General features: G+C 41.0%; 1 protein-coding gene across 1 annotated transcript in view; it reads right to left on the bottom strand.

Annotated features, from left to right (window-relative positions):
- SLC44A1 (solute carrier family 44 member 1) overlaps positions 1–17,075 on the bottom strand; it is a 206,450-nt gene that overhangs the window by 50,860 nt on the left and 138,515 nt on the right. Inside the window, exon 9 of the mRNA XM_063455212.1 lies at positions 10,810–10,996. Within this exon, the coding sequence (XP_063311282.1) occupies positions 10,810–10,996 (187 nt within the window). The remainder of the gene's footprint in view (positions 1–10,809; positions 10,997–17,075) is intronic.

A 17,075-nucleotide genomic window follows, 5' to 3' on the forward strand; every position in this document is an offset into this window, starting at 1 on the left:
TATCCGTGTGTTCCAGTCTTCTATTTGCTTATATCTATTTCCTAAATTCATCAGAATACCCCTTTCCATTCTTGCTTGCCATATAACTTGGCATTGGTGCATGGAATTATCCCTGTTTACCAATTTCGTGCCAAGAGTAATTTAGATGCCATAATTATGTGTAATATTAAAAAAAAAATTGTCATATTTGGCCAGTGCATGTTAAATAAGACCACTTCAGGCTTAAAATGTAATTTTATTTCCATTATTTGATATATTATCTTAATTACTTCTTTCCAAAATTTGTTTATGAGTATGCACTGTCACCAGATGTGGATCAAATTACCTTCTTCAATATTGCATTTCCAGCATCTGTCTGATAACTCTGGGAAGATTTTCTTTAAGCGTTTCGGCGTTAGGTACCATCAATTTGATTTATCTACTGTTTAAAGAGTTTATCCATTCTTCTATATGTACCTGTAGTTCTTTTTCCCATTTATTAATCAGTGCTATAGGTTTGTCATGTCTCCATCTATATACAATTTTAGCACATTTTGCCAGTAGATTTTTATAATTATTAGTTCAAATAGATGTATAAGATTTATGGTATTCTCCCCCTTGTTTTTATAGAGTTATTCTGACAAGAATCTCTTGATTCACAGATAATTGAACGTTTCACTGGGGGGGGGGAGGGGGTGAGGGGGGAGTGAATGTTAAACTCCTTCATAATTTGGTTGAAGGTTTTGTGATTTTGTTCCCCTACTATATTTTTAAATTACCTTATCCCCCTGATGTCCAAATGTCTGTTTTTATATTTTCTAACATATCTGAGATACTTCAGAATGGGAGCGCATCTATTATTTTATTTCTGAGTCCTTTGTTGTTTGTAAATTTATCCCACCATCTCCTTAACTCTCTGAGTATCTGGGATTTAGTTTGTGCCTCTCTTATACATTTTTTATTTACCTCTACAAACCAAAATAATGAGGATAAGTTTCCAACCCCGGTTTAACCTTTTTTCATTTTATACCATATTTCTTGAATTGTTTAATTATATTTTTTTCATATTTTTAGCTGTAAATGTTGATTTCTCCAAGTTTATTTTGTATCCTGAGACTTTAGAATAGTTGTTTATGTCCTTCAGTAGTTCTGGGACCGAGATGCTTGGTTCTTTTAATGTTAGTAAGAGATCATCTGCGTAAATATTTAATTTGGTTTGTCCTTGCAAATTAATTAATCCATTGATTTTTTTGTTTTGTCTTATTAAAATCACTAAGGGTTCTAACAGCATTATATACAGTAAAGGGGAAAGAGGGCACCCCTGTCTAGTTCCATTTTTGATATTGAAGTTTTGAGATGTGAATCCTGAGCCTGTTACTTTAGCTGATGGAGAGCTGTAGAGAGCGGACATGGATTTTGAAACTGACCCAGTGATTCCAAACTGGTTTAAAGTGGCAAACATGAAAGCCCATCCAACCCTGTTAAACGCTTTCTCTGCGTCTATTGACAGAAACATTAGAGGGGTTCCATTGTTCTCCGCTACTTCGAATATGTTTATTATTTTTCTGAGAGTGATAATTGGCTCCCCAGGGAGCTGGCACCTCTGGTATGAATCCAACTTGGTCATTATTGATTAATTGTAGTATTACTATTTTTAATCTGTCAGCAAGAATGGAAGATAGTATTTTAATATTTGTATTGATTAATGATATAGTTCTATAATTGCCAATATGTTCTAGGTCCTTAGCTGCTTTTGGGATGGGCGCAATGTTTGCTCTAAACAGCTCTCCAGGACAGTCTCCTGTTTCCATTATATAGTTAAAAATATTGGTGAGTTCCCTTTTTAGTTGATCTTCTGGGCCTGGAGCAGTCTTTGTTTTAAGTTTTTCTATAGATTTACTAACCTCTATTTCTGTTATGGGCTGGTTTATCAGCCTTAGTTGGTCGGGTATGATTTTTGGCATGGACAAATTTTCAAAAAATGTCAATCTCTTTTTCCTTACCGAATGTTACTTCTGGTAAACTATATAGATTCTGGTAAAATCTTTCAAACGCTCCACCTATTTTTTCTAAGGGCCATTAGATAAGTATCTTTATCTTTTATTTTATGTGTTACTCTTTTATATTTATCTTTTTTTCAATTTGTTGGACATAATTGTTTCTGGTTTATTGCATTTTAAGTACCATTTAGCTTGTAATGCTTCAAATTGTTTGGATGCTTTCTTCATTAATTGGTTATTAATCAGTTTTTCTGTTTCTGTAATCTTACTTGCTGTTTGTGTGGAGGGTGTTTTATATTGCCTTTTGTATTCACTTAATGTTATACATAATTTAAAGAGAGGCGGTAATCTTTTTTTATTTTCAATGGCTGCCAGTTTTATTAATAGACCTCTAACTACACTCTCATAAGCGCACCAGACCATAATGTCCGGTGTGCCTTTGTTTTTATTTTCTAAAAAGAAGAGATTTGTTATTTTTTTTATGTAATATAAAATCTTTTATGCGTCACTCTTTACAAAAATTATCAAAATTATCTTTGTATTCCAACATGATAGGGCTATGGTCTGACCATGCTATATCCTCTATTTTTTGACAAGATATACCAAGGTAACGTTTCCCAAGTTAAGATCTATTCAGGAGTAAGAGTTGAATGTTCTCGAATAACATGCGTAATCTAAATCTGTAGGATGAAATATTCTCCATATATCTCTTAGATTATGTTCAGTAAGTTTTGCAGTCTGTTCTCACCTTTTTGACTAATTTTTCTATCATTTTGTCTCTGTCTTTTAGCGGGTCAACTATGCAATTGAAATCACCCATAATTAGTACCAACCCTTGTTTGATCTGCTCTATTTTTAAGCACTTTTTATATACATTTTATTGTAGCTTTATTTGGTGTGTAGATATTGGCAAATGTGAATAACTTGTTATTTATTTCACTTCTTGATGTTTAATAATTAAGGAAAATGTTTTGGCAACGATAAATGCACTTATAATAATGGGGTATCTTGATGAATTTATGGTTTCTGCTTGGATTTTGTCCATTGGGTTTCAAGCGTGGCACAGATTTGTACCTGATTTATTATCAGAAAATCTACAATTATAGACCTTTTATATGGTGTATTAATCCTCCGGGCATTTATGGAGATCAACTTAATTTATGGTTTCTTTTCAGTCTTGGGACTCTCTCTCTCTCTCCAATTATTACCATATGTGAAACACAAAAAACCCTTCTTTATTAGTGTTTACACAAAAACAAGATGGGTTGATCCAAAACAATGGCATCAACCTAAAACAAGCGTAGTGTATGGCGGAAAACCCCCGCCATACAGTATCTCAAATAATATCATGGGTGATTATATATTTGATACCTGTTCTATTGTTTTGGTATTTTGGATTTGTATTGTATTTGTATTTTATTGTACCCTAATGTAACAATGCAATGTTTTGTGGACCCAGGACATACTTGAAAACGAGAGAAATCTCAATGTATCTTTCCTGGTAAAATATTTTATAAATAAATAAATAAGTATAGCTTTTTCCGTGTCCTAATTCTTTTCCTTTCTTATTATTGTAATCCTAGTAAGGATAATTTTCCTTCAGTTTGTACATTAATTATTTTATTAAGGGCCTGCTTGATCAAATTTTTTATATGATCTACAATTCTTTTGTTTTATTATTCGTTTCCCCTAAATTCCTGATTTACTATTATTAACCCCTTAAGACCGCAGCCAAATGTACAAGTTGTGATCAAAACAAAACGTAAACAAAACCTGGCATTTGCGCTATAGGTCTGTCAACCGTAATTCACCCCTTTCATATTAAATTCACCCACACTTATTATATATCATTTTATTCAGGGGAAACAGGGCTTTCGTTTAACATCAAATATTTAGGTATGGAACATAATTTAATATGAAACAAATATTAAAAAATGGGAGAAAATAAGAATTTTTTAAAAAATGTTTTAGTTCTACGTGACATTTTAACTGTGAATGTCAAAATACTGTTTGCTTTTACTGCAATACAATATACATATTTGTATTCAGCAATGTCTCACGTGTAAAACAGTACCCCCTATGTACAGGTTTTATGGTGTTTAGGGAAGTTACAGGGTCAAATATAGCATGTTACATATTTCAGTTTTTTCACATTGAAATTCGCCACATTGGTTACGTTGCCTTTGAGACCATATGGTAGCCCAGGAATAAGAATTACCCCTATGATGGCATAATATTTGCAAAAGTAGACAACCCAAGGTATTGCAAATGGGGTATGTCCAGTCTTTTTTAGTAGCCACTTTGTCACAAACACTGGCCAAAGTTAGTGTTAATATTTGAAAATGCAAAAAACTAATTTGAACGCAAATTTTGGTCAGTGTTTGTGACCAAGTGGCTACTAAAAAAACTGAACATACCCTATTTGCAATACCCTGGGTTGTCTACTATTGCAAATGGTATGCCATCATGGGGGTAATTTTCATTCCTGGGCTACCATACGGTCTCAAAGGCAACCTGGCAAATTGTTATGTGAAAAAACTGAAACACAAGCCTTATATTTGACTCTGTAACTTTTGAAAACACCATAAAACCTGTACATGAGGGGTACTGTTATACTCAGGAGACTTCGCTGAACACAAATATTAATGTTCCAAAACAGTAAAACGTATCACAACAATTATATCGTCAGTGTAAGTGCCATTTGTGTGTGAAAAATGCAAAACATTTCACGGTCACTGACAATATCGTCATTGTAATATATTTTACTGTTTTGAAACACTAATATTTGTGTTCATCGAAGTCTTACGAGTCTTACACCCATGTACAGGGTTAAATATAGTGCTAGAAAATTAAATTCCCTGAACTTTCGGCCTGGGTTGTCAGGCAGGTCCTGCAAATTGTAATTTCTAAAATGACCAAATTATGTAAAATGATTACATAAATATATACGTAGAATTATTATATATATATATATATATGTGTGTGTATATATATATATATATTTATATATATGTATATAATTTTTTTTATAATTTTTATTTATATATAGGTATATATATACGCATATACTTATGTATAGATATAAATATTATTTCGTTCTACATGTATTTTGATATCAATATATATATTCATTTTAAAATACAGTTAGAACGAAATTACGCATATATATTTTTTCTTTTTATTTTGTACATTTTATTTTTTTACGTATTTATATATTTATTTCTTTTTTATTATATATAATAAAAATTATATATATATATATATAATCAATATCATTGTACCTGTATTTTGATAATATATACACTGTGTGCAGAATTATTAGGCAAATGAGTATTTTGACCACATCATCCTCTTTATGCATGTTGTCTTACGCCAAGCTGTATAGGCTCGAAAGCCTACTACCAATTAAGCATATTAGGTGATGTGCATCTCTGTAATGAGAAGGGGTGTGGTCTAATGACATCAACACCCTATATCAGGTGTGCATAATTATTAGGCAACTTCCTTTCCTTTGGCAAAATGGGTCAAAAGAAGGACTTGACAGGCTCAGAAAAGTCAAAAATAGTGAGATATCTTGCAGAGGGATGCAGCACTCTTAAAATTGCAAAGCTTCTGAAGCGTGATCATCGAACTATCAAGCGTTTTATTCAAAATAGTCAACAGGGTCGCAAGAAGCGTGTGGAGAAACCAAGGCGCAAAATAACTGCCCATGAACTGAGAAAAGTCAAGCGTGCAGCTGCCAAGATGCCACTTGCCACCAGTTTGGCCATATTTCAGAGCTGCAACATCACTGGAGTGCCCAAAAGCACAAGGTGTGCAATACTCAGAGACATGGCCAAGGTAAGAAAGGCTGAAAGACGACCACCACTGAACAAGACACACAAGCTGAAACGTCAAGACTGGGCCAAGAAATATCTCAAGACTGATTTTTCTAAGGTTTTATGGACTGATGAAATGAGAGTGAGTCTTGATGGGCCAGATGGATGGATTGGTAAAGGGCAGAGAGCTCCAGTCCGACTCAGACGCCAGCAAGGTGGAGGTGGAGTACTGGTTTGGGCTGGTATCATCAAAGATGAGCTTGTGGGGCCTTTTCGGGTTGAGGATGGAGTCAAGCTCAACTCCCAGTTTCTGGAAGACACCTTCTTCAAGCAGTGGTACAGGAAGAAGTCTGCATCCTTCAAGAAAAACATGATTTTCATGCAGGACAATGCTCCATCACACGCGTCCAAGTACTCCACAGCGTGGCTGGCAAGAAAGGTTATAAAAGAAGAAAATCTAATGACATGGCCTCCTTGTTCACCTGATCTGAACCCCATTGAGAACCTGTGGTCCATCATCAAATGTGAGATTTACAAGGAGGGAAAACAGTACACCTCTCTGAACAGTGTCTGGGAGGCTGTGGTTGCTGCTGCACGCAATGTTGATGGTGAACAGATCAAAACACTGACAGAATCCATGGATGGCAGGCTTTTGAGTGTCCTTGCAAAGAAAGGTGGCTATATTGGTCACTGATTTGTTTTTGTTATGTTTTTGAATGTAAGAAATGTATATTTGTGAATGTTGAGATGTTATATTGGTTTCACTGGTAAAAATAAATAATTGAAATGGGTATATATTTGTTTTTTGTTAAGTTGCCTAATAATTATGCACAGTAATAGTCACCTGCACACACAGATATCCCCCTAAAATAGCTATAACTAAAAACAAACTAAAAACTACTTCCAAAAATATTCAGCTTTGATATTAATGAGTTTTTTGGGTTCATTGAGAACATGGTTGTTGTTCAATAATAAAATTAATCCTCAAAAATACAACTTGCCTAATAATTCTGCACTCCCTGTATATAATTATGTATATATTAATATTAAAATACACGTAGACAGTATGTATATTTATGTGTATGTGTGTATATATGATCTAAGTATATATAATGTTATTTTACACTGTTTTAACATTTTTTTAAAAAAAATTTCAGACAGCAGGGGGAGTACCTGTCATTAAAGGGCACTCCCCCTGCTGGCATTGCCTTGGACGGCTATGCCGTCCATGTGATCGCGGGGCCCTCGCAAGGACCTCGCGATCACATGGCCCAGGGGGGCCGAAGAGGATGGAGGGGGACTCCCTGGGCTCCCAGGTAAGTCCCCCATAACGCGATCGCTGGCGACCGGGTAAGTACAAAAGATCGCAGGGCGTTCTATGCCGCCCTGTGGCGTTTAGAGCCACCAAAATGGGGACGGCATAGAACGCCCTGCGGTCTTAAGGGGTTAATATTACCCCATAGCTCCCCTTATCCCTAGTGCTAATAAACAGATTTTTTTCTTTCCTAATTGGAAGGTTGAATGCTGTCAATACTTTAAAAAAAATAAAATAAAAATTCTATTTTTCCCCCCTCCCCCACCTCCTTCTCCGTTTCTTTAAAGATTTGGAACATTCCGATTTGTTGACTAATGGCTGGGACTGATTCCGATTTTGTTTTTATTTAACCAGCTTTTCAGGTCTTGATGTAGGGGAGTTTCCCTTTGTGTGATATAATAATTTTTATAATAATTGTGCCTTCAGAAAAGGTCTTTATTTTTTGTCTGGTTGGCCATGAAAATCCTGGAATATTTTTAATGTTTCATATTCTTCTGCGCATTCATTACTTCTTATGGCTCTCAGAATTTGTGTCTTAATTTTAGAGGCGGCACAGCATATGATTACATCCCTTGGGAGATGTTCTGGGACGCCTGGGACGCCTGGGATGTTCTGGGATGTTCTGGGACGCCTTTACTCTGTGGCATCTTTCCATCATAGGGATTCAGGGGTCCCATTCAACCTTCAGGTGCTTAGGAAATTTCTCTATGTATGGTTCCAGATTTTTTAGATTGATTTGTTCTGACATTCCTCTAATTCTTAAATTGTTCTGTCTTGACCAGTCTTCTATGTCTATCAATTTGTCCTCCATGTCAGCCATCTTTTTCTCTAGCGCCAGGTGTTGTTCTTTGTGGGCGTTTTCCTTGTGTTCCAGCCCATTAAATTTTTCTTCTATTCCTAGGAATCATTGGTTAAGAGTCAGCAGTTCTTTCTTGATGTCTATAGTATTAGCGCTTGAATTTCTTCTCTCAATTTCCCAAATTGTGTGTCTAGGTGTCTAAGTAAATAATCATATTCATTTCTTCCTACTATTTGACTTGATTCTTAATTTTCCTCAATTTGTACTTTGTTAATACCTTCTTCTAAAGGGATATTATAGAGAATCGATTCCACCAGGTTTGTTTTATTAATTGTTGGGTTTGGTGAAAAAAACGTTTTTCCGTTTTATTTTCCAGCTTTTCTTTTTTTAAATGCTTGCCGTTTTGGGTCTTTTTTTGTAGCCATTTTGTTTCAGTTTGTATTTATAATCTAGTTTGTTTATTATTTTCGTGGAGGCAGTATGATCTTTAGGCTACTGCGGTCTTTACTTTTCTGTGTATTAATCTTTTGTGTCTTATATTTTTCAACCTAAGTCCTTCTCTTCTACACCCTCACCTCTCTGTCCTGGTACACCTTTATATTTTGTTTTTATTCTGTTGGTCGTACCCTTTTCCCTTCCTTTCCCCTTTGCTTCTCTTTTTTTTTTTCTTCTTTTTTTGGGGTTATGGGATAGTATCCCATACTGCTTAAATAGCAGGAATTAGGGAGAGGTGCCGGGTGTTGTGGTAATATGACATCAGAAAGTTAAAGCACCAACTAGAAAGTCAGACACTGAGGCAGACGTGCTGGGCTCACTCGCCCAGCGCACTACAGACCAATTATCGATCTACTCCTTGCTAAAGAAAAGGATTAACTTAAATTAGGTAGTCTTTAGATCTACCCTCTGCCCTCTGTGTGCTGCTCTTTATTTGTCCTCCACTTTAACCTTACTGTTAGGGGTCCATTAGCTTTGTACTAGCCCCTACATTATAGACTGACCGTGAATGCATAAGATATTGTTTCTACTAACCCCTGCAATGTAACTTAACAGTGTATACAAACAAATAAATGGCAATTGGCATTTATCTTGTGCGGTTATGTCCCAGCTTGCAATTTCCATCTGTTGCCAGTATTTGTATTCACACTGGGTGCGCTCTCCCATGCCAGGCTCCCTTAGGTCTATCCACCATGGTGGCCGCCTGCTGCTCTGTCCGAGCGTCCTATGTCTCCCTGCACCTTCACGCGGCACCAGGTCCTCACCTCACAGTGATCCGAGAGGCACCCTGGGTAGCGCTGCAGCTTAGTCAGGACAGGTCCTTTCCTCCTGTTAGGCTCCCTCGCTTGCTCCCTCAGCCGTTTTCCACGAGGACGCAGCCAAACGCATTACGTCATCTCGCTCCGCCCCGTAAAACTTCATTTTAAAAGTCAATTTTAGCATCTTTTTTTTTTGGTGGTGGTGGGGGTGACAAAGAAAAACGCCAATAGTGCATTATTCAATGGAAAAAGAAACCTTTCAAGTCCCAATGCTCAGCAAATAGCAGCATTTCGGCAGCTGCAAGACACAGTTTGTCTCTTGCATAACAACTACATATCTCAAGTCAGATCTTGGCAAATATCCACCTTGAGTACAGCAATTCTGAGAAAACACAATCCAGAATTCCCAGCTGGTGCTCAGTAAAAAGATTCTCACCTGGTTTTGAAATCATTAAAATGTATAATTATAAACACATTCTGTGCATGTAACTCATAGCTTACTTACGTAATTACATTTGATGGCATACCAAAAAGTTACTATTTCCTGACAATACATACAAGTGTTTTTTATCAGGGTTATTTAATAAAGTGAGAATTGCCAGGAATTTAAGGTTAATTTCAAATGACACTATAGTCACCACCAGAACAACCACTGCTCAGTGTAGTTGTTCTGGTAAGTATAATCATTCTCTTCAGGCTTTTTCATGCAAGCACTGTCTTTTTAGAGAAAAAAGCACTGCTGTTAAGCATCTCCAAACTCTGCATGAAGACACTGAACTTTTCTCATAGAGATGCATTGATTCAATGAATTTCTATGAGGTGAAGCTGATTGGCCTTGCCGGTTTTAGCCCCACCCCCTTGGCGATCTCAGCTAATCCAATACTTTGGCTGAGATCATCAATTCAAGAGGTGGATTGGTGCAGGGCCTGCAGACCTGTGCATCGCTAGAATAAAAAGGTACATTTTAACCCCTTATACTGTGGCTAAAGGGGGGCAAGCCAGCTAAATGGTGGTTTTAACATTATAGGGTCAGAAATACATATTTGTGTTCCTGACCCTATAGTGTTCCTTTAAAGTCAAAGTAGCCTAACTGGAACCATAGCTTGACTGAGAATTTTTCCAGTTAAGCTACTTTGACCTTAAATGTGAAATTTAAATTCATCTTTAATGTGAGATTTAAATTCACCTTGAATGTCTGACAATTTTCACTTGTAAATAACCTAGTATATTTTAAAAATGCTGTATCTTGCTAAAAGGTCTGTAATTATTTGCACAAATAATCAAAAACAATGTCCACTTTAAAACACTGCGCTTATTTGTAAAAGTAGGTTGCTTTTGCTTTGAAAACACACTTACACACATATATAAGCGGTAACATAAAGCAACACAAGTTTTCAAATTCAGGTGTGAAAATACAGACAAACAATCACACACACATATATATATATGTTGGCGTATTAGCAATTTGAACATCACAAATGTTTTCCTTGTTGAGTTTGACATTGCTAGATTATTGCTGAAATCACGGTTTAGGCCTGGTTTTAACTTGATGACATTCAGTGGCATTACTGGCATAAAAAAAGGCTTGTGTTTGGATTGCAGTTTAGGACATAGTTACCATATATGTGTAGTGAAGGTCACTCACCTGCAGTTCCCAATAAGAGCAGAACCATGACCCAGTAAACCCAGAACAAGAGTAGGGCAAAGAAGGTCCAGAAGGGCTGGAAGACTAGTAGTGGGAGATGAATGAATACTTTCCCAGCCACATGGAACAAGGCAATAGTGAGAGCGACCCGTTTACGCATAATCAGCATGATGAGCAGCAGAATAACCTGATAGAAACACAAAGACAAATTCAGATACATATGGAAACACACACAACGACTCCTCAAGGCAAGTACAGGCTGAAGACATGATACAGAAAATATGGGATACATCTGGATACCTAAAATAAGAAATAACAAATAATAGTGCAAAACTGTATGTTCCTTAAAAACTTCCTCAGGGACCAATTTTCATACAATCACTATGATAAAACATGATCAGTAGCAATAAATCATAAATGGAAGATGATTTATTGTTACGGATAATGTTTTCTCATTGTGATTGTATGAAAATTGGTCCCTGAGGAAGTATCTTAGGAAACAAAATGCCTAGGACCGGTGATCTACTATTGTTTTTTATACATATTTATTAATTGGAATTTTTATATCAAATAAATCCGTTTATACTTCCCTACCCGATTCTTGATTTTGATCCGGAGAGCTACAAGCCGATAGAGCAGGGGTTCTCAACCCAGTCCTCAAGGACCCCCTACCAGTCCAACATTTAGGGATTACCTGGGTGTGTCTAAGGTGTTTAGAAAAAGGAAAAAAAAAATACCTTAGACACACCCAGGTCATCCCTAAATCCTGGACTGGTAGGGGGTCCTTGAGGACTGGGTTGAGAACCCCTGCGATAGAGGATCCAGACCTCCCTTGTAAGGGAAGGCAACTCTAAGGCGTTAAATCACTTGGAGTCTGTGAGTTCTATATGAAGTGGGGGCACTGTTAACATCATCATACATCATGTTGCACTATTATTTGTTATTTCTTATTTTAGGTATCCATCTGTATCCCATATTTTCTGTATCATATCTTGTTTATATGAGGTCACCATCAGGGAAGGGACCTTGGGAAGCTGTACATATAAGCTAAGTAGCGTTTTTCCATATTTTGCACTTTTGGTGTTTTGTGGATATTTTGTCATTTTATACAGGCTGATGACGGTAAGGTCATGGGTTAGAAAGCCATTCTATGTAGCATTTCTAATGTATGTGAAACACCAAAGTGCTAACACTTGGAAGAGATGTATTAATGCTTTCTGTTCTGAAAAGTAGTGAAGTATAGCAATCAGCAGTGTAATGTACTTGTGGATTCTTTGGCTTCCATAGTGATTGCTCCACTTAGAACATTGCATCACTTTTCAGATCACAACACTTTTATAAATCTCCTGCATGCTATCTTCACTATGTTTATTGATAGTCAGACAGATCTGCAACTATATTTAACAAAAGCAAGAGTAAGAAATATCCACAGTGAACATTTAAACAGAGGGACCCTATAGTCACCAAAACAACTTTAGCTTAATGAAGCAGTTTTTGTATATAGATGCCCCTGCAGTCTCACTTCTCAGCTATATGCCATTTATGAGTTAAAGGGACACTATAGTCACTCAGACCACTTCAGCTCAATGAAGTGGTCTGGGTGCCAGGTCCCTCAGGTTTTAACCTTTCAGATTCAGAGAAACTGCTATGTTTACATTTGGGGTTAATACAGCCTCTAGTGGCTGTCTTCCGGACAGCCACTAGAGGCGCATCTGCCACGCTGGAGGCATATTATGCCTCCATCGAGCAGAGCGTCATTGAGAAATGCTTTCCTATGGACACTTTGAATGCGCGCGGCACTTGCCGCGCATGCGCATTCGGCTCCGCTGACGTCGACGGGGGAGGAGAGGTCACTATCACCGAGGGAGCCTGGCGCTGGAATAAGGTAAGCTGCTGAAGGGGTTTTAACCCCTTCAGCACCACAGAAGAGAGACCCTGAGGATGGGGGCACCCTCAAGGCACTATAGAGTCAGGAAAACCACTTTGTTTGCCTGACACTATAGTGATCCTTTAAAATCACGTTGTTTATACAGTCCTAATCACACCTCACTGCAATTGACTTGCACAGCCTTCCTAAACACTCCCTGAAAAGGAATCTAGATATTTTAAGTTCCTGTACTGCACAGTCTGTTGAATCTAGAATGTCTTAACTCTTGCACTGTTAATATCCCCTTAATAGCTATGTTATAACCTTGCAGGAGCATCCTGAGATTAAAGTTCAATTTACAGAGCAGGAGATAAAACCTAAGTTATTAAGTAACATCTGATTGAAAACAAAATCTTTTTTTTTTTTTTTTCATGCAGGCGGTGTCAGTCACAGCCAGGGGAGGTGTGCCCAGGGCTGCATAAACAGAAACAAAAGTGAATTTTATAACAAGACACGGAGGCTCATATTGCATATCCCTTTCTTTACTGTTGACAAATAGCAGCAAAGGAAACAAACAGAATGAAAAAAGAATGAACATGTGATAACATAGGCCCCTCCCCCTCAGGTCCCAGTATAACAGGCAGCACTTCCCTTCCATTTCCCTCTTTCTTTGCTGCTCTGACACAAAGATAAGTACATGCCATATTTTCTCCTCATACTTCTCTTATATACTGTTTTGTTCATTGATAATTTTCTCTTATTTACTTGTATTGATTTAGTCTTTTTATTTCTAAGGTTAGTATTTGTCTCTTTATACACTAGCCTCAGGGCCCAGACCTCCCCTGCTTATGTAGTCTTGTCTCCTGTCTGTTTCTTCTGCTCGAGCGCCTTTCTGCGCACTCCTTCTTGTTTCATAGTTTTACCGCGTATCTCGCGGGTGCCGCGAATCCCGCGAGATTCCCGGCGGCCATTTTCTGACATCCTGTCCCTACCTCTTAGTGTGCCACTGGTCTGGGCCCTGGTGAGAGCGTTTTTTCCTTGCTTAGTTTGTTTGGGTGACTAACCCATACGTCCTTTATTTTCCTATTACCATCATGCCTAAACCCAGACTATCTACTGGGTCCGCTCACTCTGGGGAGTCGGATACCCCAGTAATCAGAACTGAGGCCCCTGTCACCTCAGATATTTCGCCTTCTATGGCGGATGGGAATACCCACCCCGGTGGACCACAGTTTCTAGCGCTACAGCGCTCAGTAACAGACGCCATTATGGCTGCTATGGGGTCTATGTCCTCCACCCTCTCCCACACCATTTCACAAGCCCTCTTGCCCCGTCCTTCAGACGAGCAACTCTCGGGCACCTTGACACCCCAGGGAGAGGTGTCTAAAGGGGATTTCAAAAAGGCTGCCCGTAAGTCCAAACACTCCTCTGCCTCCAGAAACACCATGACTGGCGTACCTTCGGTCGCCCCAGAAAGCGTGTCCCATCCACGCAAAAGAGCCTTTCCGCGCCAGGCAGAACGGGCGCGGCTATGGAAATGTGCTAGAGCACAGATTGAGAGCGACACCGACTCAGAAATCGGGTCAAATGAGGAGGCTATGAACGAGTCAGATACCGACTCTGATGCGGATTCCGCCGATGGCGCTCTTGACCTCCTTTCCTCTGCTCAGGCAGAGATGCCCGGAGGCGAGACAGGGACCAGGAACCCCGCGGCTGCGGGGCCCTCCCTCGTGGATCCTTCGGGGGTCCCGCTCTTCGACCCGGATGACCTTCACCATCCGAGGTCGGCGGAGTGGCTCCCGGCCGACCACGTTGCCACATACCTGGAAAATTGGGTCAGAAAACCCTTAAGCAAGGCGGCCCGCAACAAATTGAGGGCGGAGTGTCCTAGGCCTCTGGTGCCCAACAAGGTGTGTGACACCCCAGAGGTTGACCCTAAAATGACTCAGTTCCTCACTAAACTGGGCTGGAATCCCCGTAAAGGACTAGAGTCCGCTTTGAAGTCCTGCCAGGACAAGCACCTGGACATATTCGGGCCTTTGGCCAAACTATTTGACTTGGCGGAAGACGCCAGAGCGGAGAACCGCATGGTCGACCCTGAAGACCTTAGAGGTTGGGTCCAGAGAGCAATTTGTATTGCTGGGAGCGTAAATACCTCCCTATCTATTGAAAGGCGTAAAGCCATATTATTCAAAATTGAGCCCAAACTGGCCAACCTCGCCCTTACGGAGGCGGGCAAAGACGCCCAAGGACTCCTCTTCGGAGATTCCTTCATTAAAGATTTAGGGCGTTTTGTGGGAGCATTCACGGCTCTAGACAAGGCCCAGGCCTCCATGAGGCGAGTATTCCAGGGGCGGGTCTCTACCAGGGCCGGCAGACTCAGGAGCCGTCTGTCCGGCCGCAACTATCCCCAATCCCGTGGCACGGGAAGAGGCTCCTTCCAACACTATAACCAGTACCAGGAGACCTCCCGCCCCATGTTTTTTCCATCCCGCGGACGTCAATGGCGATCCAGAGGCCTTCGGGGTAACCCAAGCTCAAGACGACCATACGGTGAGTTGCCTTATACCACACATTTCTTCTCCGGGTTACATAGGGGGCAGACTCCAAAATTTTTTCCCAGCCTGGTCACAAATCACTTCAGATCCCTGGGTACTGGCCACTATTCGGGGCTTCAATATAGAACTCACCTGCCGCCCCACATACATTCCCCCTCCTCGACCGATCCGCTTTTCCCTCCAGGATCGCGGTCGGATCGACGAAGAACTTTCAACCCTCCGGTTCAAAGGGGCTATCGAACTAGCACCCCCCAACCCTGCGGGAGTAATAAGCAATATCTTCCTAGTGGAAAAGAAAGGCGGCCAATTGAGGCCAGTCATAAATTTGCGCCCCCTCAATGCCGTAGTCAGGTACCGCCATTTCAAGATGGAGGGTATTCACCTGCTAAGGGATCTCCTCCTCCACGGAGACTGGCTAGGATTCCAAGTGGATTCGGGGGCAGCAACGCTGAGTCTCCCGATATCCAAGATTCGATCCATCCGCAAAGAGTTACGCAGGGCCCTTATCCGGCCCCAGCTCACCTTACGCCAATTGGCACGCCTCATAGGCCTGCTGGCCTCTTCAATCCAGGCCGTGTTCCCAGGCCCACTCCACTACCGAGCGCTACAGCGCCTAAAGATCGCTCACCTAAGAGCCGGGGCATCCTACGCAGACCTGGTCTCTCTGGACAACGAGACGAAAGACGAGTTGCGATGGTGGATTCTCAACCTGTCTGCATGGAATGGCAAAGCCATCTTCGGCTCAATGCCGGAATTCACGATCGACTCGGATGCGAGTCTACACGGTTGGGGAGCCCACTGCGAGGGAATCTCAACTGGGGGCCGGTGGTCGGAGTCCGAAGCCCGACTACATATCAATGCCCTGGAACTTCTGGCAGGCTCCTTCGCCATCCGCAGCTTCGCCAAGGACCGTGCCCTATCATGTATTCGGCTCCGCATGGACAATGTTTCGGCGGTGAGATATGTCAACCACCTGGGTGGTACACAGTCGGCGGTCCTGGCCAGGTTGGCGAAAGACTTTTGGGAATTCTGCCTGGAACGGAACCTGATGGTCTACGCGGAGTACTTACCTGGTCTGCACAACGTCCAGGCGGACTGGGGTTCACGTTATCTTTCAGACACCAGCGACTGGAGATTAGCCAGGAAGGTGTTCTCCAATATATCATTTCTCTGGGGACCATTTACCATAGACCTTTTCGCCTCCCGGCTCAATGCCCAACTCCCACGCTTCTTCAGCTGGAGGCCGGACCCAATGGCGGAGGCAGTGGATGCCTTCCTACAAGATTGGAAGGGAGGCCTCCTCTATGCCTTCCCCCCATTTTCCATGATCCCTCGCTCACTCCTGCAGGCCCGCAAACACCGGGCGGAGCTAGTCATGGTCACCCCATTCTGGGAAACGCAGTCTTGGTTTCCCCAAATGCTCGAGATGACGTTGGACTATCCTCGACTCCTGCCGGGACACCACGACCTGCTGCAAGACCCGACGGGACGCTATCATCCCCTCCGGCTAGAGGGCTCTCTCCCACTTCTGGCATGGCGAATCTCCGGGGACCCTGGGAAATCCAAGGAGTTTCGGACGCAACTAGACACTTATTGGCAGCAGCATGGGCTCCCGGCACTAGACGGGCATATGGGTCAGCTTGGCGAGCTTGGGCTAGCTGGTGCATGGCTCGGAACGAGGATCCCATTTCGGCCCCTGTAACAACGATCCTGCAGTTCCTGACGTCTCTCTTCGAAGCCGGTAAGGCTTACAGGACTATTAACCTTTACCGTTCCGCTATCTCGGCGATTCACCAAGGTTTCGAGGGCCGCCCCGCGGGACAACACCCTCTAGTGTGCCG

Source organism: Pelobates fuscus, chromosome 5, assembly GCF_036172605.1.
Source record: "Pelobates fuscus isolate aPelFus1 chromosome 5, aPelFus1.pri, whole genome shotgun sequence".
Taxonomy (NCBI): Eukaryota; Metazoa; Chordata; class Amphibia; order Anura; family Pelobatidae; genus Pelobates; species Pelobates fuscus.